At 34.8% G+C, this 24,886-nt stretch overlaps 1 protein-coding gene across 1 annotated transcript in view; it reads left to right on the top strand.

The window, feature by feature from the left end:
* The window catches only part of Dmd (dystrophin), a 1,759,261-nt gene that overhangs the window by 345,503 nt on the left and 1,388,872 nt on the right, over window positions 1-24,886 (top strand). Inside the window, exon 13 of the mRNA XM_041642825.1 lies at window positions 4,050-4,225. Coding sequence (XP_041498759.1) covers window positions 4,050-4,225 — 176 coding nt within the window. The remainder of the gene's footprint in view (window positions 1-4,049; window positions 4,226-24,886) is intronic.

Raw genomic sequence — 24,886 nt, 5'->3', positions numbered from 1 at the left:
TTTCGCTTGAAATTATGTATAAGTCTATGAATTAGTGAAGCAATTTCCAAATTATCTCATCTACATGAGTACCAAAGGCAGACGGAAATAAGGATAAAAATAAAATTTCAATTCTGTTTAAGTTAGATTGACTTCTGTCATTAATATACTTTAATTACCATGAACATATCTTCAAAATAATTGCCATATATAGTATTCATTTTTTTGCCTACTAAAAATAAGTGAACTGGCACATCAATAAATGATTCTTAGCTATATGCTTCAGCATCACTAATTATAAAACGTTTCCTCAATTCCATCTCAAATGGTACATAGTTGAAATTCCGGTAAATCCGAAAATATAAATACCATTGCTTTTCAAATTTTGCAGGTGCCGCTAACACAATTGCTCAGATTCTATATATAATATGAATCCAGAAGTCATGGTGTATGTTTTCCCTCTGAAATATTTTTGTACTGAAGGCAAATTAAAGTGAAGATCAAAATATATAAAACTGGAGAGACAACTTCATAGAAAGAACCCTCTTAATTATATTATGCAATAACTTATTTCAAAGTCAAGAATGATTTCTTTCATGATGTCCTTTGAGTATTTGGACTCTAATTGTTCTAATAGTCCCAGTGCCAGTTCCTATTCAGGAAGTTTTGTTACCTTATTATTTGTGACCAAACAGAAAAATAGTTAATATTAAAAATAAATTTAGTTGCTCAACTACTGTTGGTACTTACTGTTGGCTCCCGTTACCTATGGTAGTTGCTCAGTATACATTCATAAGACAGAGAATTTTAGATCCTTATCTTGGAACAAAAATAAATTCATAAGTTAACCTATTGATCGAGGAAAATCTAGCTTTATAATATGTCAAATAAAATGTCCTTTACTGCTATATGTTTAGTATGTGGATAATCTTGCATAGTTATATTTTTCATGCAGAACTCATCTTATTTCACAAATATTATTGTGATTAACACATTGCTTGATACAGTATAAAATATTGAAGATGGTGATTCAATTTTACTCATTTAAAAATTCCTATAGGGGATACTTATTTGATAAGTATTGAATTTATTTAAAATATTATGGCATATCTACTAAATGGCATATAATTTTTGATTGCTTTAATTGAATATGCTGTCAAAAACCAGGAAGTCTTAGTTTTGGCACATCAACCATATCCCAGTTTAAACAAATCCTAGTTTAAACCAATCCCTGACATTACAGACCTTTAAAATGGGACTCAATAGGGTCATGTTTATTGGGTTTTTATCTTTAAAATTGTTGTTTTGAAACAATACCCATATTGTCCTATGTTTGTTCAGAGTTCAAAGAAAATTTGACCTGGAAAAGTCATAATAAAATTATATTCCTTTAGGAGTTAAGAAATTCTTAATAAATTGGAAGTTTTGCTGCCAAACTAAGGCAAAAGTCTTCCATTTCTGGGAGAAAAACTCCTATAGTAAGCATGGCATTAGATTAAATGACTTCCATATTCTCTATCCTGTCTGTATTATACTGATTCTGTTGAATAATTAAGCATTTACATGCAGTTACTCAGAGCCATGGAAGAATTTAGTATATGACTAATTGTTTTATGGTCTGATTACATAGAGTAGGTTTAGAAAGTAATTACTAATTTGTTATACATAATGAATTCTGTCCTATTTTTTTAGGGTCAATGTGTGGTTGTTTCCTTATATCTTTGCCCCAAGGAAAATGAAATAGCATTGACAATCATGATGTTGTAGTTAAGATATTATATAGTCATCTTAATTCTGTATTTACTACTGTTAAGCCTTTCTTTCTGCATTTTTTCATGGCTGTGTATATTCTTTTTATTATTGAAAGTAGATTCTTCTCTCATACAATAAATTCCAACCACAGGTTTTTCTCCCTCCAATCCTTCTAGCTCCCTGCCACCTCCCCTCAAAATCAGCTCCACATCCCCTCCATTTTCTTTTCACAAAAGATCAGGCATCCAAGAGATTTCAGCTAAACAGCACAAAATAATATACAATAAGATGGGTTGCCTTGACTGTGTATATATTTTAAATGCAATTTCACTGTTAATCGTATTGATGCAATCATGTTTTTTTAAGCCTGTATATACAAGGTTTTAATTTTTTAACAAGAATTAATAAGATATTAACATAACTGAAGTCATCTACATAGTCAAATACCTCATACCAAAATATTCCATATGATATAACCTTGAAAGATATTCTTTGTATTTATATTTTCATATTGTCTGTAATCAGAGCACCTAGAAACACACTTCTCACAAAAATTCTCTTATAGCAGTTAGTTATTATATGTAATCTTTCCTTGTGACTTAAAAATGTCACAGTAAAAAATCCTAAAAGAATTACATTTAAGAATAAAGACAAATTTAAATTGTTCATTTAATATTTTTGTGTTAGATGCAATTATATTTCAGTTTATATTATAAGCCACTTAGAACTGTTACCTTTTGCTTTAATCTTAATATAACCTGTCATTGGAATAAGTAATTAAACTTGTTCATAGCTCTGTGATTGATTCTGTATAATGAATTTATGAAATGCTCAGAAAAGATAAAAGATAATTTGTATTTGGCACATGTTGGAGATCAGTATCTGTTGGCTTACATTGGATATTTTGTTGTGGTGGTAGTTGTATGCTTGCTTGGTTTCCATAAAGGATTTTCTGATATAGAAGGCTTCAACAAGTCTGAAGTTGTTGTTTGTCCAAGGGCTAGTGTTTTAAATGTGTGTAAATGAACCAATTTTTACAGATGATAACTTGTTGTATGATTTTATTTATTTTTTTTTGAGACCAGTTTGGAAGATGAAATAAATACCCGACTCTTCCCATGTTTTTCCGATGGAAAGAATTGGTCAAAACTTAGGGATGGACGGTACACTCAACATTTCTCATATTTCTTAGGAAGTGCAGGAATGTCCAAAACCATTCTTCTAGCCAAATACCTGTTCTTCTGCTTTTAGCAGCACAAAAACAAACACACAAGAACTAGTACTGGCTTTCTTTGGCCTTTTTGGAAATAAATCTTCCAAATAAATTGATTGCAGAAGGGCTGTAATTAATGTGCCAGAGGTAACTTATGGTCATAATAAACTGAACACTGTGGGGAAGGTAAAAGGAGAAGTTAAAAGGAAGGAATATGTCATTTTGTACAACTTGTCTATCTGATATTATTTTGCATGCAGAGCTGACAACTGTCATTATGTGTATCACATATTATGGTGGGCCAAATTTTTGAATTATGTCTCTCTAAAAATGTCTGATCTGAAGGACAGTGTAATCCTAAAATAAAAGGCTCTAATGATAAATTCAGTAACTCATGTGTTTGAACATTTTCAGCAACTTATACACAGAAGATTTAAACTTAAACTTTTGAATATCATGAAATGCAAAGATACTTATAGATTAGTAAGTACTATAAATTAGCATTTTACTGAAAGTATAAAAGATGCCACTTTTATTAAATAGCATTTTATTCCAAAGTTCAACTGACTATTTTTAAATTTGTACTGAACAAAATATTCATGGTGAAATGAAAGTTGCATTTTAAACTGTTTTTAATATAATTATTTCTTTTTATGGGGTTGTGTTCATTCAAGTGCTTTTTTATCTGAAATAATTAGAAAACTATTGACATCCATATACAATATTCCTGGTGTTAGAAATTGTGCCAAGATACTCTAGTCAAATATATCTGAATGTTATAAACACTATAATCAGCAAAGTCTTAGTGATATAGTGGCATTCTAATTCTTCGTCTTTGTTCCTTTACTTTCTAAAGTTTTTCCAATATACTCAAGAGTCATTTTTTTACTTCTGATTTTGAGATTCCCTAACTTCTCTGTTTCAGTCATCATTGCTTAAGTCAGATAAAATGATTTGATTCTGGTGTAATATGGAGTTAGTTGGATCTAAAGGTCAATCTACCAACAAGCAGGAACAGTTTCTCATTATTTTCCTTCACTACTCCAAGCAGTCTTTACCAAAGTCTTTGAGCGGTGTCTGACCTCTGTTTCAATATTTCTCACAGATTTCACAGGCTGTCACCACCACTCAGCCATCACTAACACAGACAACTGTAATGGAAACAGTAACTATGGTGACCACAAGGGAACAAATCCTGGTAAAACATGCCCAAGAGGAACTTCCACCACCACCCCCTCAAAAAAAGAGGCAGATTACTGTGGATTCTGAAATTAGGAAAAGGTGAGAACATCTTATTCATGACTTTATTCGCAGATGAAATCTCAGTTTTAAGCAGGAAAGCTCATTTACATTGAGTCATGTTTTATATTTGCCTCATATCTTCCAAAGCTTCTACAAATACTTTTTTTACAAAGTATTTTGTAATGACAATTAAATATTTAGTAAAGCAATGAGACACGTTTTTAAATGTATTCAAGAAATCATTTTGTCAATAACTGACGGCTTAATGGAAATGCTGTTTTCTGGATCGAAGGAAGAAACAAGTAATGAATAGCCGTGACACATTTTAAAACTGAAAATGTCCAGCTTTGCTTTGTGTCATCATAAAAGGCCTGTTTGTTCAGGTGTTAGTTTTGCATCAAATGACTTTCTTCTAGTAATGGGAATTGTAATTTCATGAAGAAGTACAACTCTATTAGGCGAACTCCATTCTGCTGCTTTATGAGAGCATACATAATGTCTCAATCTGCACATCCTAAATCAGAAGTAATTAGGAACAGATTTTCTGTTCTTTGATATTTATAAAGTCTTATCTTGAACGTGTTGGAATTTTAACTGATCTTTTTGTGAGTAATCTTAAGTACACATTATAGATAAGTTAGGTATTATGTAAATCAGTGGATGTATTAAAATCATGGCAATAAAATTTTATAAATGCAGAACTAGCATGAAAATCATAAAATAGTACAATTTCCATACTATATCCATTATTGTAATTTTAAGATTAAGAAAGCTCCTTGCAATATGCCTTGTGTTTCTATGTAGCATATGCTCTGGAATGTATAGAACACTTAACTTTAGAATTTGCATATACCAGAATATAGATGTATGGGAAGAATATATACCTAAAAATAGTACATCAAATGTTCTTAGCAAAGGAGAAGAAACACCTAGAAAAGATATCTAAATACATCATAAGGTACATTTTATTCATTCATTCATTCATTCATGACTTATAATCTGATTTGAAAATTCCAAACTGAAATTTGGGCTTCTTCATCTTGAAAATGTCATTTTTTTTTCTGAGTTAATTGTCTAGTTCAAATATGTAAGGCCGTAGGCAACAACAAATCTACTGCTATGCTATTTTCTTTGTGAGTTATGAACTAAAAATTAGCATTTTTCATATTTTTTAGCTTTGTGTATATATGTGTATGCTATTTGTCTATATGGGTGTGTGGAGATTGCACACATTTTTGTGTGGGCATGGACATGTGCATACCACAGTGTGTGTATTGATAGTAGAGGACAACATTGGTGTCAAGTTCTCGAATTCCAATCTTTGAAGTAGGTTCTTGTTTTCCTAACTGTTTCTGTGATTGTTGTTGCCATTGTTCACCACTCCTTAGGTAACTGAAATGTTAGGTTCTAGGGATTCTCCTCTCACTCCTTCTGATCTCTCATTAGGAGCACTGGGATTACATATATACATTATTATACCCACATTTTATATCTCCCATGGGGACTTAAATTCTAGTGCCCAGACTTCCATGTCTTATACACTGAGCCATCTCTCCAGCCCTGATATTATATTTTAATTGGTTAAAATATTCAGAAGAATAATATGTCATGACTTACAATTATATAAAATTCAAATTTCAAGGACTTCATTTATAACAGACCCATTTATTCAAATATTTATCATCTATGACTTCTCTCACACGACAAAGACAGGCTTTAAAAATATAGCTATAACTCTATGACTCCTCACAAAACCAATCTTTAAGGCATAAGTCACAAACAATTTGGAATTATGATTAATAGGGTGGTATTTATTTAAAGGGGAAAAATTTACAGATAACCGTCCCAGACAACAGCCCTCTGCGCAATCAGGAAGAAGTCTAGTCGCTGGAACCAGAGCAGGAAGCAAAGAGAGCAAGAAGGGAAGTAGCCGCTTTTTTAAAGGGAGAGAGACCACGCCCCAATGGGCTGGTATCTCAGCGGCTATTGGCTGGAGGAGAGGAAGGACCTCCCACAACACTATCTGACACATCAGAAAAAAATGTCTGCTGATCTTTGGTCCAGTCAAATGGTTTGCAAACTTTGAATAACCGAATGCCCATTTAGGCAGCAAAATCCACAGTATCATCATTACAGTGGTGGAAATGTCACTATTTACTGATGGAGTGGAAAAAATAATTACACAAATAAATCAGTAAGTCACTTAATTTGCATTCAAATTTTCCTAATAGTACTCCCACTAAGTTCCTTAATGTAATATTAAATATTTACCTGTAGCTGATGCTTAGTAGGCTCATCATTTCTGGGCATATGCTTCTCATCCCTCAAAATGTCTTCAGAAACACCCTTATACAAAAAGCAGCAAAGTGGATTGATCCATATCAATCTGTCTTCAAAGATTTATTTCCAGCTCTTATTTTGAGATTGTATTTGGTTTTAAAATATGTTTCAATTCTTTGGTTTCAGGAAAGAATGGATAGTGGCTAAGAAACTGTTCACCTAAATTCCATTTTGATCATGTCATTGTAATTTACTAGGATGAAAGGATAAATTAGAAATATACAGATAGTCTAAATACAACCTAGCCTAGTACTTATTAGGGATTTTATTGTATGTTTAAAACAATCTTCTACACTCTAAATGAATAACATTAATTCTTCCTATAACTTGCCAAGATAGCTATAGGTATTATTAGTATTATCCATAGCTTCAGACACCCTGTGCTAGGATTTTGACATGGACTACATAATAAAATATCTCCTTAGTACATGTAGGACTAAGTTGATATTATGTCATGGTTTGCCTAAAGCTGTCTAATTATACCTGGTTTCCCAGCATAATTATGATTAGTACAAGCATGCACTTTTCAGGTGTCCTGCTTTAAGAACATAGTTATATAGACAGACTTATAGGATTCTACAATGATGAGTTTAAACTGAACAAAAGGAGCAAAAGAAGAAGCATTTTGAATTCATTAAGTTAAGTAATTGATAAATGTTTAATGTATGAAATACAGAAATTCTATGAAATTATGGCTGAAAACTTCTTGTTAGTGTGTGAGTCTCTTTAATTCTATATTTGAAACAATCACATATCACTGTGAACTTTGGACTTCTGTTCTCTTACTCCCTTTCCTCTTTAAAAATAAAGTTCTTGTTCCACGTCCATGATTAACTATAATCCATCCACTGCCACTCTCCACATGATATGTTTTCTTTTTTGCCTAATGCCTATGAGAGTATTTTGGAAACCAAATCCTTTTGCCTTCGTGATTTATCTTAATTGTTCTCTATCATGGATTTGGAGTCGTATGAATTAATGACTACTGAGTCCTGTTACTCCATATATGACCTCTTCCCTAGGATACAACTTTTTAAAAGCAATGCTGTGATGTGGTATTTCAGCATCTGAACTCATCCAGTGCCTCAATTTTCATTTTTATTGTTCCCAATTACATTGCTCACATATTTTAGTTGTAGTGCATGGCCTCTATGTCCAAATGAGTAACAAATATTGTAAACAAGTTTGCTGAGGTTTGAGAACCTTCATCCAGATGGAAGCAGATACAGAGATCCACAGCTAAGCACTGAACCAAACTCCTGAAGTCCAGTCATAGAGAAGGAGGAGTGATAATATTAGCAAAGAGCTCAAGACCATGATGGGGATACCCACAGAGATAGTCGAGCTGAGCTAGCTCACTGACCCCAGACTCACAGCTGGAAAACCACGAGAAGACTAAACTAGGCCCTCTGCATGTGGATGACAGTTGTGTGGTTTGGGAAGTTGTGTGGCTAGTGAAATGAAGCCATTATTTATCCCTAATACATGATCTGGCTCTTTGGGACACATTCCCTATGAAGGGATACCTTGATCAGCCTAGATATGGGGGATAAGACCTTGGTACTGCCTCAAATGATGTGACAGACTTTGTTGACTCCCAATGGGAGGCCTCACCTTCTCCAAGCAGTGGATGGGAGCAGAGATGACTAGGAAGACTGGAGGGTGAGGGAACTGGGATAGATAAGTAAAATAAGATTGCTTTAGAAAATATAAAAGATACAAACACTTGAAATAAAAAAGAAAGAAAAGTATTGTGCCTGTTTAATTGCCAGCAAATGACTTTGTGAAAATTACTTAAGACCTATTCATCAGATTCGACATTTTTATCTTATCAGGCACAGTGAAGATAAAGAAGCAAATAAATCTAGCGCTTATGAGGAAATAAAGTTTAAATTTTATTGAAAATAGATTCTAGTCTCATGCAACACATCCCAATAACAGTTTCCCCTACCTTCACTCCTCCAAGCCACTCCCATCTTCTCTTTCCCCCAGATATGCTCCCCCAATTTCTTCTTCAGAAAAGGGCAGACCTCCAAAGGATAACAACAAAAGTGGGCAAAACAAGGTACAATAAGACAAGTCCAAAGCCCTCATATAGAGGTTGGACAAGGCCACCAAATAGGAGAAAAGGAGTCCTAAAAGCAAGCAAAAGAGTTAGATACACCTGCTCCCACTGTGAGGAGTATCACAAATACACCAAACCACCAGTCATAACACATATGCACAGGACATGGTACACACTCCTGTAGGCGTCATCCTTGTTGCCTCACTATCTGTCAGCCTAAATATCTCTTGTTTATTGACTCAGTGGGTCAAGTTCTCCTAGTATCCTCCATATAGTCTTTCTTTCCATGTTTTCCCACGGAGTTCCCCATCTCCAAGTGGAGGGACTCATTGGAAACCTCCAATTTAGATTCTCCTCATGTTTGTGTGTTGGACTCTGTACCTGCTTCCATCTGTTGCCAGAGAAAGCCTCTCTGATGGTGACTGCATAAGACAAAAATTTATGAGTACAGCAGAATGTTATTAGGAATCATATCATTGATTTTTTTGCCAGTTCTGTATAATCCTACCCTATGTCTCTGATCTATCCAGTCACAGGATCCTGGCCATTTAGGCAGTGTAGGGCATGGGAACCCTCTCCTGGTATTGGCCTAAAGATAACCATTGATTGGCTACGCCCACAGATTCTGACCCCATTTCCTACTGCATCTTATAGGCAGGACAGATTGTAGGTGAAAGTTTTTGCACCTCATTTGGAGTCCAGAATTCTCTATCTTTCCCTGCAGAGTATTTTTTCACCACAAAGATATACTAGAATGTACAAATGAAAGCTCCAAGCCTGCATAAGCTAGACCTCTCTATGTTCAATGAGCTGTGTGAAAGTTGTCCTTAGCAATGAAGCCCAGTGTTAGTTTTCAGAGAAAGATCTTCTGACCTAGGATCTGCCTGGATTGTTTAGAAATCTTCACGGAACCTCCTTGGCCAACAGCTCAACTAAATACTACCAATTATAGCCTTGCCTGGCTACTAAAGAAGGCCATTTCAGTGGCCTTCCCTTCTCTTCTTAGATCTATACCCCCTTTCCTTCCTGCCCACACAATTTTATGCGCCTTCATTAAAAGCCATCAGTACAGTTCCCATTGCACCAATACTTATTAAAGCATGAGCTTCATTGGAAGGCTTTCAGCCCACCAGGGACCATACCCTTAAGGATGCTGACCCTCCTCCCACTTTGTAAAAAATATTATTCACTAGATCTAGGTGAAACACATAAATTTTAATTTCGAACAACTAAAATTAGTAAAGATAGTTTGTTAGATGGTGCATTGATTGCATCACAAATTAACATATACACATGTACATCAGCGTGATGTGACTGATGTGATCATCCCTAAGTCATTAAATGTGTTCATGTATGAAAATAATATGTTGTAGCATTGAAAAGGTATACCCATTACTAGGAACAATTCTTTGTTAATTAATGAGTCTTAAAAACAAGATAATAATGGCAATTGATTCTGTGATGTAGAATGTATGTCTCTTGGTATCTATCTGCAGAAGCAACATGAATACACCACATTAGAATGCATGCTAACAATGCTACCTCTCTAGACCTGTGGTATAGAGTTTTGTTTGTTGTATAAATAAGGTTAAAACCACATTTCCTTATCCAAATACATAAGTACCCAGAGTTGAATGCATAGCCTATCTCTCATCAGAAAATACCTGTGCTTTACTCCCAATTCTTTATTTTACCAGCTTATTCTCTACATCAGGCTCTGAAACTGCTCTCAGCAAGGTCACTGGAGAGCTCCTTCACTGCAAGCTTCAAAGGTCACTCTACAGTCCTGATCCTCCTTGGCCTTTGTGCTGTGTCTGACAGTGATGATTAGTCTCCTCTTAACATTTCTTTACTCTCAGTTGCTAGGACATTTCTCCTGTTTCTTTCCGCCCTAGCTTTCTAGCTATGTCTTGTCAATCTTCTCCTCTTATCCCTTTAAGGTCAGTTTTCACAACTTAAATTTTTTTCTTTTAGTTTCTTATAAGGATGTTTTCATTTCTTGGACTTTGCTACTTACACTCTTATCTTTCTAGATTATCTGTATCTGATAATTTTCCAAATAATATTTTAGCTCCCTGTCTCCCCTGATACTCATACTTGTATAAACCAAACACTTGTTAGTTATGTAAATTTTGATTTATGAAGAGCATTCTGATTGTAGTTCTATGATTTAGATAGTGCAAGTCTGAAAAATGTCATTCACAGTCTATCCTCAAAAACTGGCAATGCTTGCATTTGAGGAATAAAACAGCTAGCAATCTGTGAATCAAGTTGCGGTGATCTCTGTAACTGCCACATCACCAAATTCCTTCGAAATGTACCTCATAAGCTATTTTTTTCAGGAATTATTTTCAATTTATTGTTTTCTCTTCAATATTTCCTTTCTCCTGATTTGGTTTCCAGCTTGTTTCGGCATGAGCTCAGAAATTCTCTGCTTCTGCTTTTGCTCTTTTGTGTATGTGCTTCAGTCTCCTGGAAAAGGATCTCAAAATACAATTTGAATGAAATAATTTCTTTGCCCATAATTCTTGAAATTTATGTCATAAGAATTATTTTATGTCTAATCTCTGGCTTTGTTCTCTGCTCAGTGTTTATATGCCAGTGCTATTCATCAACGCCTACAAAGTGTTTGCTGCCAGTTCCTAATGAGATGAGAGCTTTAACCAGGATAGAAATGAGTATAGCATTTCTTTTTTCTTGAAATTTTGACAAATATAAAATCAGATGAAATGGTGGGATTTGTGACTTAATTGATTAGTTATTTTGCAAAATCTCTCATTCTACCACAGAGTACAAGATCTAATTTACAAGCTGGCACATTCTAGAGGTACTACCATAAACTTCAGGTTCCATTAACTATTCTTTGTTTAATCTCCTAGTGTTTTCTATTCTCTAAAGTCTCTGTTTCTTTGTGCCTACTGTAGTCATTCTATGTTTCTCTAACTGAGATTTTTCTGCTCTCACATACATTATTAATAAATTAACTGCCTTGAATCTCTTTAACTTTGCAAAAATATTAAAGCTACTATAAATCACTAACTTATATTGTAAGTGCTTTAATTTAACAATTTATTGCAGCCTCCTTAAGGATAAGAAACACCTTATTTTTCTAGTTACAGTGTTTTACCTAGATTTCAATACAAATTAAATATTCAGTAAATACTCAGGAATGTTGAGGGGATATTTGACAGAGATTTCGTATGTTCCTGGTTGGAAAACAGAAGCACTGTAGATGTTTCAAAGAGAAGATATTTACTATGTGGCATTCCCTAACCATTTGGTAGACATTAGAAGCAGCATGTGCACATGCCTGCGTGCACACACACACACACACAATGTAGCAACTGGAAACATAAGTAACATTAAAAAGCAACTAATATTATTGAGGTACAGGAACAATGTATAGTGACTTATGTGGTCACACCCAGAAACTGAGCCTTCTAACAGAAATTAAACCAATGCTGACATCCATGAAGAAAATTTGATTATTGGAATATGTGGGGAGGAAATGAAAAAAAGTTTGAGTTCCTAATTATTAATAGAACCATCATCTTCCCATTAACATATATGTATTCTAGTAAAGGTATTCTCTTTCTGGTAACTTCTAAGACTATCACTAAATTCTTTTCTAATAAGAAACCTATTGTCTGTTTATGTTAACACACTTGTCACACTGATAAATAATGAGAAGCTACTTTGTACTGAAATGTGTCCTTTCAAAGTTCTTATGCCAATACTTCAATCTTTAATGTCATAGTATTTAGATATGGAGTCTTTTGGAAACAGAGTCCTGAGGACATGACTACCATAAAGAAACTAATTAACTTACATTAAGGAATATCAGGAAGTGTGTTTTCAATGAGGCCACCTACAAATATACATGCAGGAAGAGGACTCTTACCAGAAGCTGATCCTTAAGGCACTGTGATCTTAGATTATAGGTGACACAACTATCAGAAAAATGTGTTATCTACTTCATTGCATTTATGGAGTTTTATAGTGGGAGGCAGAATAAAGGACTGGCTTTGTGAAAGAGTGAGATTTATTTAGTATTTAAACTAAAGTTCATAGAGATGTTCACTATACAAAGTAAGTGAATTAAAACAGGTCATGATGCTGTGGAAGGACCATTGGGGCAGGAAGAACTTGTCAGACTTAAATGACTTTCTACATTATTCTAGATAGTTTATGAACCCTGACTAAAAGTTCTTTAAACTTTAAAAACCTACAACATAAAAACATGTTGAAGTCCTTTAAACTCAGTAAGTTTTCACACTGAGTGTGGTTAAAGTTTAAATTGCCTCCCATAGGGTCCAATGTGACGCTTTCTTTGACTGCTCCTATAGACAGTATGAGCCATAGCCACTCAGGAGGGAATTGACAGCAACATTGGTTTTCAAGATAATGTCACTATTTCTTCAGCTAGGATCTAATGGATCCTCAGGATTTGGAAAGCACTATAGTTGCTAGTACTACAAAGCATTCTTAACTTTTCTTTCAGGAAGCTTGCATTCTAGTGTAAACCTAGTAAAGAAGGAGAATAAATACTTCTAAAATGTTTAGTTGTGAGGTATAAAAAGCTTACTTCTTGTTTTGGACATTGAATAGTCATGAGGAAATTAGGTCTGAGTATACAGTTAAAGCATAAAGAAGCATTGAACTCAAGCTAATGGAAAATTACAATTCAAATGAAGGAGTGGCTCTTACATATGGTGTGAGCTTTGAATTTAGAATTTTTTATCCAATGAATGGAAGAAGAAAATAAGGTGATGACATTAAAAATAGAGTGAATTTCCACACTAAAACAATAAAAATATGAATGCTAGATTTTAATCTTCCAGTAATTGGGCACCCATAGGTATTCTTGAGAGAAAGCAATGTGATGGAGGAAGGTCACTGGCTAATTAAAAAACTGCCTTGGCCCATTTTTTAGGTTAGAACATAGGTGCGTGGAGTAAACAGAACAGAATGCTGGGAGGAAGAGGAAGTGAGCTCAAGACTCGATAGCTCTGCTCTCTGGAGCAGACATGATGAAGCTCCGACCCAGGATGGACGTAGGCTAGAATCTTCCCAGTAAACGCAACATGGGGTACTACATACATTAATAGAAATGGGCTAGTCCAGGTGCAAGAGTTAGCCGAGAAGAGGCTAGATATAATGGGCCAAGCAGTGTTTAAATGAATACAATTTGTGTGTTGTTATTTTGGGGCATAAGCTAGCCACGCGGTCAGGAGCCAGGCTGTGGAAAGAGGCCCGCAGCTCCTACTACAGCAATGGAGTGTGGCTATTGTGAGCCACTACATTTCTACCCTCCTTTAAATGATGGCCCAACAAGTACAGACACTTCTTATGAATCCCACGTTCTGTACTATGTAATGAGTTCCATTCACTTTCATTCCCTCCATATCCGTTGTGTAAAAAATATGCCTGAAATTGCTAGGACCCACTTGGTTGGAAGAGATAATTCACTTCTACAAGCTGTCCTCTCACCTCCATATGTGCGCTGATCCCCAGCTCCCTTCTACTGCTACCCAAGAAGTAAATACATGTAATTTTTCAGATTTTTTTATTTTTACTATTTTGTTTTCTTTTTTGTTTTTCGAGACAGCATTTCTCTGTAGCTTTGGTGCCTGTCCCGGAACTAGCTCTTGTAGACCACGCTGGCCTCGAACTCACAGAGATCCGCTACCTCTGCCTCCCGAGTGCTGGAATTAAAGGTGTGCGCCACCACCGCCTGGCTCTTTTGTTTTTACTTTTAACTTTTGGTTTTTGAGACAGGTTCTCTGTATATCTTTGTCCTGGAGCTTCCTCTGTAAACCAGGCTATCTTTAAACTCACAGAGATCTGTTTGTTTCTGCCTCCCAGGCTACTCTCTTTTTTTTTGTGAGAACTTTAAAATCTTTAGCCTGTATATATTTTTAACGCAGTGTAAACCATTTATAGGTTTTCTTCCACTTTGCATCTCTCTTTACTGATATATGTCTCATTTTTTGACCACATGAGCCTTTAATTCACTAAGCAATCATGGCTGAGGTACTGCCCAGAGACATGTTTGTTGTGTTTAAAGATCCTTAAAGATCCTTGCCAGGAAGCAAGCTGCAACATTGGGACTGCCTGCTTGAAAAGAGTCAGTGTTTTCCCTGGCAGGACAGCCCAGAAAGCCTGCATTTTAAAACAGCTTTTTTTTTTTTTTTTCTGCTATGGCTGAAAACAAAAATGCTTTACTCTAGTCTTTTAAGCTTTTTCAGGCTTTCTGTTGATGCAGTTATTCCCGTGGGCACCATTTTGTAACATGAAGGGCCAGGCCTGCTTGTTGGGGTTTTTGTCCCACCCATACCCCACAACTGTTTAGCCCCAAAGAAAATCACACACAGGTCTCCATAAATTATAAGCTGATTGGCCCATTAGCTCTAGCCTCTCACTGGCTAACTCTCATATCTTGATTAACTCATTTTTCTGATCTATTTTAGCCATATGGCTCAGTACCTTTTTTCAGTGAGGCAGATCACATCCTGCTACTTTGGTGATCTGGACAGGAGTGGGAGGAATCAACTTCCTCCTTCCCAAAATTCTCCTGTTCTCATTACATCATTTCTCCTTCCTGTCTGGTTTTCCTGCATATACTTCCTGCCTGGGCAATCAGTGTATATTTAAAACATGATTGACAGATTACAGACAATTCTCCTGCACCAGCTACTCTTTCTTATTCTTTATTATATTTTTATTTTTATTTTACTTTTTACACAAACTTTTTTTATTTTACTTATCTATCCATTCCCATTCCCTCCCCTCTTCACTCTCCTCCCACATTCCACCTACCCCACCTCTCATCAACTCCTCTGAGAGGATAAGGTTTCCCATAGGGAGCCAACAAAGTCTGGCACATCACTTGGAGGCAGGACCAATGCCCTCTCCTCTATATATATTCTGAGCAATGTATCCCTCCCAAAAGAATGGGCTCCAAAAAGCCAGTTCAAACACTAGAGATGAATCCTGGTCCCACTGCCAATGGTTGCAAAGACTTTCTCAGCCATACAACTGTCACCCACATTCAGAGTGCCTAGTTTGGTTACTCTTTTGTAGATTAAAAAAAAAATGGCAGAGAACCTAAATTTAAGAGTTGACAGGCTTTGAAAGGGAAGGTTCGCCCTCTAGTGATTTATATCTTTTCATACGGACATTCTTAGCTTTTCCTGATTTCATCATCTTAAATAAACTTACATTTAGATACTAAAATCAAATCAAATTCAATAATTTGATTAGTAGATTTAGTAGTTTCAACCTAAGCATGATCATAGACTCAATATGATGACAACATTTCATCTATATCTATAATATAAGAGAATACTTCTCTTAACTCTGGTTGAGGTGATTTTTTTTCTACAGGATTGTTTTTCATAGGGAATTCCAATTTATGAAAGATGAAAGCTAGTCTTGAAGCACTTGTGGTTTAGCAAAGGTTTTTTCTTCAATCCCCTGAATTATACAATTTTTGGATATTATTTATATATTCTTTTGCATTTTGACTATTTCCTCTCTCCTTGTTGGTGCCAAAATTTACAGTACAGTAGATTTCTTTAGTTTCAAGTTTTTCAGATAGTTTCCATAAATGTTTTAAGAGTAGATGTGAAAGTGACTTCTTACAATCATGTTATATTTGAAGCACACATTGGAGTAAGATTTTAAGTGATTAAGATTAGTTATTAAATACAGGTAGTGAGATTATTTTAAAGAGGATTTTACCTACAAGTCAATGAAATACTTTGACTAAGTATTACTTCTTTAAGAGGAGAAGTATTTCAGCCAAAGTCTTATTCTGTTTAGTGTAATCAGCGTTTTGGAGCTACAGATATGAACATGAATATCAGGTAACTCATGGCTTTCCTGACTTTTAATAAGCCAAGATATTAAAGCACTGACATTTTATATGTTATATATCACAAAATAATTAGTCATATGTAATTTATTATAAATAACCAACAATGCAGAAAACACGGCTTTAATCCCAGTACTTAGTAGGCAGAAGTAGGCAGATTTCTGTGAGTTTGAGGCCAGCCTGGTCTACAAAGTGTTCCACAACAGTTAGGACAGTTGCACAGATAAACCCTGTCTCAAAAAACTAAAAGAAGTCAAAAAGAAATCCAACCAAACAATGCAGGAAACACAATTTTATGGTCAATATTTTATGTTTAGATAAGACTTCACATTCAAACACAGTGAATAAGCATATCTTAGGACAGAGTAAGCTATGCAGAAGTGGATATTTTAGTGTCTTTCAATGATGCCTTTCACTGCAATCTGGAAACATTAAATTTTACTGTATTGATATATAAAGTTTTATGCAGAATGTGCTTAAATTTACATATCTTAATCTACAAATACATTCAAGACCACATGAAGCAGATTACTTGACAGGAATGTTAATGTTGACAGATGAGTACATTAATGTGTTAGAGATATCAAAGTCACAATGCAAGCAAATCTAACTTCAATTTTGTATCTCAAATCATAACCTCTTCAGTTGTAAAGATAAATAAGCTAATTTCTATGGATTATTTTAGAGTAGTTTTATGTCTTTATGCAAATACAAATTTGCCAGTAGTTTTTTTTCTTCCTTTTTTAAAAATGACTATAATTATTGTTATTATTGTGTGTGTGTATGTGTGTGTGTTTGTGTGTATGTGTGTGTGTATGTATACCATAGTGAAGGCATGGAGGTAAGAAGACAGCTTTGTGGAGTCAATTCTCTTATTTGGGGTACCAGATATTAAACTCGGCTTGCTAGCTTTACACTGCAAGTACCTTAACCAGTTAAGTCATCATCTTGATCCCTATGATTTTACCACATAAACAAAGAAGAATAAAAATTAAAGATATTAAATAGTCTCCCAAGAATACAACATTAAAGTAATGAAGAACTGAACCCAATCTACACGTGGAAATGATTAGTTCCAAATGGTAAATTCTAGATCTACCAATTGGTAAATGAATGTTTATGTAAATATGTCTACTTGGTTGAATACTTAACATAGCATTCAGTACAAAAAATTTCAACAGTACACAATCAGGGCACACATACAGTGGGTCCCTTCCACAATAATGTAGTTATCAGGGAGCACAGTATCTGCATAGTAATACTGTTGAAAAATCAAATTTGGAGCTTTTAACTACAAGTACACAAATATTTCTTTGGTTCTTTAAAATGATTTATGAGTTCTTGTATTTTAATTAAATTTAAATGTCTATAAAATTATCTCTCATTATTGGCTTTAAGGGTTGTCACTGACTTAATTTATGTCACATTTCTGAGAAAATTAATTGACTGAGATTGAGTTTGTTTGATTATAGCATGCTGAGGGAAATTTAACTTTCTGACTGTTTGGTATGTAGCACAGTTTTTAAATTTGAATCTTCCACAAATAGTGAATAGGTGAGGAGAGTTAGGCAATGGGTGACCAGTTTAATGCTGATGGGGGAGAGTGTCTTTAGCTGGTGCTTGCTCAGCCTCGGGTAGAACCAAACGTGACAGAAAAGAACTATAGCAAGGCACTGGGAAGATGACATAGCTCTTAATTTTGAAGCATGTATGCATTAACATCAAGATTCTGTTATTTTGCTATACATCTTGCACAGGTATCTGACTTTTTAAAAATAGTGAAAAGCCTGAGACCTTCACACAGAAGAAAACCATAACAAATCAGGAAATAATAGCTGCCAAATTGATAAAGAATTTATTTTTTAAATATTCTTTAAGTATTACTTAAAAGCCAGGATCTGAGTAGACTCAAAGAAAGTGACTGTATTAACTATGCAGTAAAAAAAAAATGTAATGAGTCTAAGCACTGAGCACAAGTTGCTGGTATTCTCTGAGAGCACATGGGAAGCCTTTCACACACTGCTTCTACTTCCCCTTCACTGCTGGTATTAAGTAATGGGACTGTCTATTGGCACTGTATTAGGCAGGAAGCAATGCTTAACACGGAGTGTTAGCTCTTAGAATTGTAAGCAATAATTTTGAGTGCTACATAGAAGAATTTAGACTAAACATTATATTGGTACAGAGCATATATTAGTAAACAATACAGAGAAAAATCATTTTAATGATCAAAGCAATTTGTATATGCCAAATCTAAGTAACAACAACAAAATGAATAGTGATTCTAGACAGTATTGGAGATAACACAATTTACTTTTATAGTAGTTTGATTAATTTTGAGATAATTATAGCACAAAAGTATAGTGTGAAATGAACTTACAGTAAAAACAAAAAATATATTAAAAGACCACCAGATAATCCCGAATGGAAGGCATGTGGAAAATGCATGAACAGGATAGTGTTGAGAACTTAGGTCTTGAGGCACGGAAGAGTTTTAGGTTAGACTGTACTGCAACTATTTCCCTGAGAATCAAGATATCACAATGACAAGGAGGGGGAAGTAGAGTTGTTGCTAGCATAATCTCATTTATATTAACCCGTATTCATCTTTTTTATTTATATATAGGTTTGTTTCATTCCAGAAAGTGTAATTTATTAATCTGTGAGCTTTTGAGTAGATATTTTTCTTAGATAAAGCCTTCATTCAAAAATGCACCAAAATAATACCTGATATCCTTTTAAAATGTGTAAATAAGGAGTCAGCAAAGTGGCTAAGCAGGTAAATTCACTTGTTGTCAAGCCTGGCCCCTAGAGTTCAATCCCAAGAGCCTACATTGTAGAAAGAGCAAACTATTCTATGTTGTATAAGTTGCCATTTGACTTCCATGTTCATGCCATGACAAACTCTTGTTCACATAGTACAGAAACAGATGTAAGCAAAGAAATATAATGAAAATATTTTTATGTAATAAAAATGTACAAAGATTTTTTAATGTGTAATCATGTTCAATACCATAATTATTTGAAAGAGAAGTTCTATCACCTGGTACAATCCCTTTTTAAGTTTAAAAAATCAGACAAACAAAAAAGAACAAAAAAAAGGCCTCTTTAGATTTTCAAATTTGATTGCTTGAATTGATCTAAATTACTAGAACTCCATGCCAACGGGTGTCTAGGCGTCTCTTAAAATCCTCACAGAGCCACCAGCAACAGTTACCATGGTGTTGACTCTACAGAGCCTTCATTGTGTATAGATAACCAAATTAGTTGGCAGAGCCCCTAGTTTTCAAGCTGATTTAACCTCAATTCATTGAAAAGGTGAGCTTTTAAAAAACATCCTCAAAAAGTCCTTAAGTGCGTTAAATCCCTGTTTGATGTCCGCAATGTTTGATTAGTCAAAAACATCATCCAATAAGCCAAATAACTTTATAATGTGTACAGGTACATTCTGGCCTCTTATTTAGGAAGGTAGTATCAAATATTAGGTAGAGTAAGAATATAGTATCTATTTAAAAGTAGTTTAGGTGAATTCTTTGATACTGTATATTTTGATTTTACCCCTTCATCTCCTACTCTTACCACAAGCTCAACCATCCGATCTCTTCCCTCCAATCACTGAAATTATATACCTTGTTCTTTTCCTTTGCCCATCAAAGACAGTGCACATTGTGCAGCTGCTGCCCTTAGAATTGGGGCCTGCTTTGCTCTGTGGACATGCTCCATAGAGCATATCATTAGCTTTTTTTTTTAAGAAAAAGACTATCTCCCAGAAATCATCAAATACTAATAGCTCCACAGCTGATGGTGGGATTTCATATCAACATTCCTACCCTCTATATTAAGGTTTTTGCCTGTCTGAAACTTGCCTAGGTCTTGTGCATGCCCAATTATTGTGAATTCATATGTGCATCACTCTATTGTCAGGACATTGCAATTTCTTTGAAGTGATCCACCAACTCTGGATCATACAATCTTTCTGCCTCCACAATGACAAATATCCCTGAGCCTCAGAGTGATAAATGTATACTTTGTTGTCTGCACACTGACCAGCTAGGGGGACTCTTTTTAAATTGCTATTTATAGAAAGAGCAATATTCTATGATGAAGATTTGAGAGATGCTCTGATTTATGTATAGCAGGAAGTTATTGGGTGTGATTTTAATACTTTGTTCATTTACAGAGTAATAGTATTTGGTTCTTCCCTATGAACAAAGGAGAGATATCCAAACCATAAAATTTCAGTTCCATATTTCACATGTCTAAAACTGTTTTGATTTTTAATATAAAATATATTTAATTCTGCATTTAAAATAGTTTCCTTTCTTTATTTTTTTCTTTTCTTTTTGGCAATGGTTGGAACTGTCATCAAAGCATGATTGCAATACGAACAAACAAGATGTCCAAACACCTCTTCTTGTAAAAGACTTTACATTTCATTTTGTATCTTTGCAATTTTTCTTTTTTACAGAAAGGATATGTCTTTAAGGTCTACTTTGAACTTCATACAGTAATAAAGTTGGGAGATTACATTGTTCAAAGCATAGGGGAAAGTATTAAAGCCTGATTTTCCTTGAAAAAAATAAAGTTTAAAATCTTTGGTCATCATCTTATTAAAAATTAGAATGCCTTTAATTATTTTATGAATGAAGATATTATACTATGACTTTAAATAATTTTGATAATTTCCTTATAAAAATAATCCATTGAGTATGGTTGAATTTCTGTGATCAATAATTGAAAACTGAGACTATGATATTTGTGACATGATACAATGATTTCCAAAATGGAAATTTTAGTAGATTTTATGAAAAAGCTGAGTTAAGACAAACTTTGGAAAAGAAAATGAGAAAGGGGCTGTACATGTTAAGGTGAAATCTTCCCACATAGGAAAGAGTGATGTTTGCCCATTATTTGTACTTTTTCCGTAGAGAAGAAAACAATCAGCTCCTACGAAAGCTAGAGAACTAAAGTTGCTCAGAACTTTGAGCACGTTGGAAGAAAATCCTTTAAATATATCATGTTGTGAGTCTAATTAAAGTTGAAAGATATATATGGCATAATTTTGGGCTTAATGTGCACATTATCATGTTATGGACCCTCTTTGCAGTTCTGAACATGCAGAAATACAAGCAGTTTGTGTGGAAAGCATTCCCAGGACATGTTATGTAGGGTCATAAGGAAAAGAACGAGGCCACTTGAAGATGTTATACGAACAGGGCTAGTGTTATTGCTGTGGACAACTGGGGTTCAATCCAACAGGGAGCCTTTGAGAGATCATATATAAAACATTACATGATTATTCAACTGAGTGACATTGATTCCAGGAAGCTAAAGTATTAATGCTAACTGTTTCCTCTTTAGCACTAGTCAAGCATTATCCTTCTAGTATTTCTGGGTTTTCCTGTTCACTTGCGAGTGAAAACCTGCAGGCAGAGACAGCAAATTTTATTTTGGGGAAAACAAAGAGACAAAGAGAAACAAACAAATAACACCCACAAAAATAAAAACATGCTTTTATATTTTAGAAAAGCATAGAAACATGCTTTTCTATGACATTCTGATATTGAGCCTGAAGAAATAATAGAAATACAAGAAGATTCACTGGGCTCTATGGATAATGAGCTGATAATAGCCCCCAAAATATTGATTTAGTGGATAAATTAGTAAAATAAAAATAAATTTTATTTATAAATAAATATTTATTAAGATGGAAGGTACAAAGTGCTTTTTCTCTGCATACAAGCAGACGCTGTATTTTAATGAAAATTGGTAATTAAAAGAGTAAACTTAATAAAAACTTATGGATTTTTTAAAAACTTAATAATATTCCATGTGTACATACCTTGATCAAGATCCATGTATCTTAATCAATTCATCTACTGAAAGACACTTGGTTTGATTTAATAGATTGTATTTGTTTAGATTCAATATTCCCAGGAACTTCAATGATCTAAGATAATTATGTTTTAAAATGACTAGTAGATGATATTTTCTTTTATTATATTTGCAGCAGAGTGACCTTAAAAAATTTAGTAGAACAAATCAACATTGCCTGTTTCTCAAAGCTTGTGTGCTGGCTTCTTTTATGTCAATTTGAAATGAGCTAAAGTCATTTGAAATGATGGAACCCCAAATGAGAAAATGGCTCTATTAGATCTGGCTTCAGGCAAACCTGTAGGGCAAATTCTTAATTAGTGGTTGATGTGAAAAGCCCAGTGTATTATGAGTAGTGTTTCCTCTGGGTTGGTTGTCTTAGGTTTCATAAAAAAATGTTGAACAAGCCAGGAAACAGCACTCCTCCATGGTCTTTGATCAGATCTTGCCTCTGATTTTTTGTCCTGTTTTAATTCCTGTCTGATATCCTTTGCTGAACAGTAATGTGGAAGCAAAATCCAAATAAATGCTCTCTCGCCAACTTGCTTTGGTCATGGTGTAAAATCACAGCAATAGTAACCCTGACTAAGACAGAAAATAGCACATGGACAATTTTTCTGGGTTATTTACGGTGTCAGCTGGAGTATATATTTTAGTAACCTCAAGTATGTTGAAGTGTTTCAGAAGGTAAAAGAAGAGTATTCACAAAAAAATGCATTGTGCTTCTTCATTGTAGTAGAAAATTAGTGAAAGCATGGTCACCCAGTCTAACTTTTTGTGTTATGAATGACTTCTCAGAATGTGTTCTATAAGATGAAAGATTACCATGTTCAAGTCAGCTACATCCCAAAGATGCAAGGATGGATCAACATATGAAAATCTGTCAACATAATCCAGCATATAAACAAACTGAAAAATAAAAACCACAAGATTATCTCATTATATGCCAAAAAAGCTTTCAAGAATATACAACATCCCTTCATGATAAAGGTCTTGGAGAGAACAGGGACACCAGGAACATACCTAAACAAAATAAAAGCAATATACAGCAAGCCAACAGTCATCATCAAACTAAATGGAGAGAAACTCCCAGCGATCCCATTGAAATCAGGAACAAGACAAGTTGTCCACTCTCTCCATATCTATTCAATATAGTTCTTTAGGTCTTAGTTAGAGCAATAAGACACCAAAATGAGATAAGGGGATACAAATCAGAAAAGAAGAAGTCAAACTCTCACTATTTGCTGATGATATGATAGTTTACATAAGCGACCCCAAAAATTTTACCAAGGAAATTCTACGACTCATAAACATTTTCAGTAATGTAGCATGATACAAGATTAACTCAAAATATCAGTAGCCCTCCTGTACACTGATTATAAATGTGCTGAGAAAGAAATCAGAGAAACATCACCCTTCACAATAGCCACAAATAGCATAAAATATCTCAGAGTAACTCTAACCAAACAAGTGTATGACAAGAACTTTAATTCTTTGAAGAAATAATGGAGGAGGGTCATACTTTCATTGGTTAAAAAAGAAACTGCTTGGCCTGATAGGTCAGAACATAGGTGGGTGGAGTAGACAGAACAGAATTCTGTGAGAAAGAAAGCTGAGTCAAGCAGATGTGATGAAGCTCCAGCCCAAGATGGACGTAGGCTAGAATCCTTTCCGGTAAACTACCACCCAGTCATGCTACACAGATTATTAGAAATGGGTTAAGCAATTTATGAGAGTTAGCCAAGAAGAGAGTAGATATAATGGGTCAGGCAGTGTTTAAAGGAATACAGTTTGTGTGTTGTTATTTCGGGGCATAAGCTAGTCAGGCAGCAGGGAGCTGGGCGGCAGGAACGCAGCCCACTGCTCCATCACTACAAAGAAAGAAATTGAGGAAGACACCAAGAAGTGGAAAGATCCCCCATGCTCTTAGGTAGGTAGAATTAACATAGTAAAACATAGTAAAAACCCAGGATAACCAAAAGAATCCTATACAATAAAGGGACTTCTGGAAGCTAAAGTACTGAAAACAGCCTGGTATTTGCGTAAGAACAGACAGGAGGACAAATGGAACAGAATCGAAGACCTGGATATTAATCCAGACACTTCATACACCTGATTTTTGACAAAGAAGCAAAAAAATCAAATGGAAAAAGAAAGCATCTTTAACAAGTGGTTCTGCCATAACTGGATATCAACAAGTAGAAGAATGAAAATAGACCCATATCTATCACCATGTACAAAACTCTAGTACAAATGGTTCAAAGACCTCAACATAAAGCCAGCCACACTCAACCTCATAGAAGAGAAAGGAGGAAATATACTCGAATGCATTGGCAGAGGAGACCACTTCCTCAATATAACCCCAGCAGCACAGACATTAAGAGAAACAGTTGATAAATGCAACCTCCTGAAACTTAAAAGCTTCTGTAAAGCAAATGACATGGCCAACAAGACAAAACAGCAGGCTATAGAATGGGACAGGAACTTCACCAACCCCACATCAGACAAAGGTCTGATCTCCAAAATACACAAAGAATTCAAGAAA

The sequence above is a fragment of the Microtus oregoni genome, unplaced genomic scaffold (genome assembly GCF_018167655.1).
Source record: "Microtus oregoni isolate MIOR12 unplaced genomic scaffold, Mior012 000079F_ref0000094, whole genome shotgun sequence".
Lineage (NCBI taxonomy): Eukaryota > Metazoa > Chordata > Mammalia > Rodentia > Cricetidae > Microtus > Microtus oregoni.
This window is presented reverse-complemented; position numbering and strand designations above follow the sequence as displayed.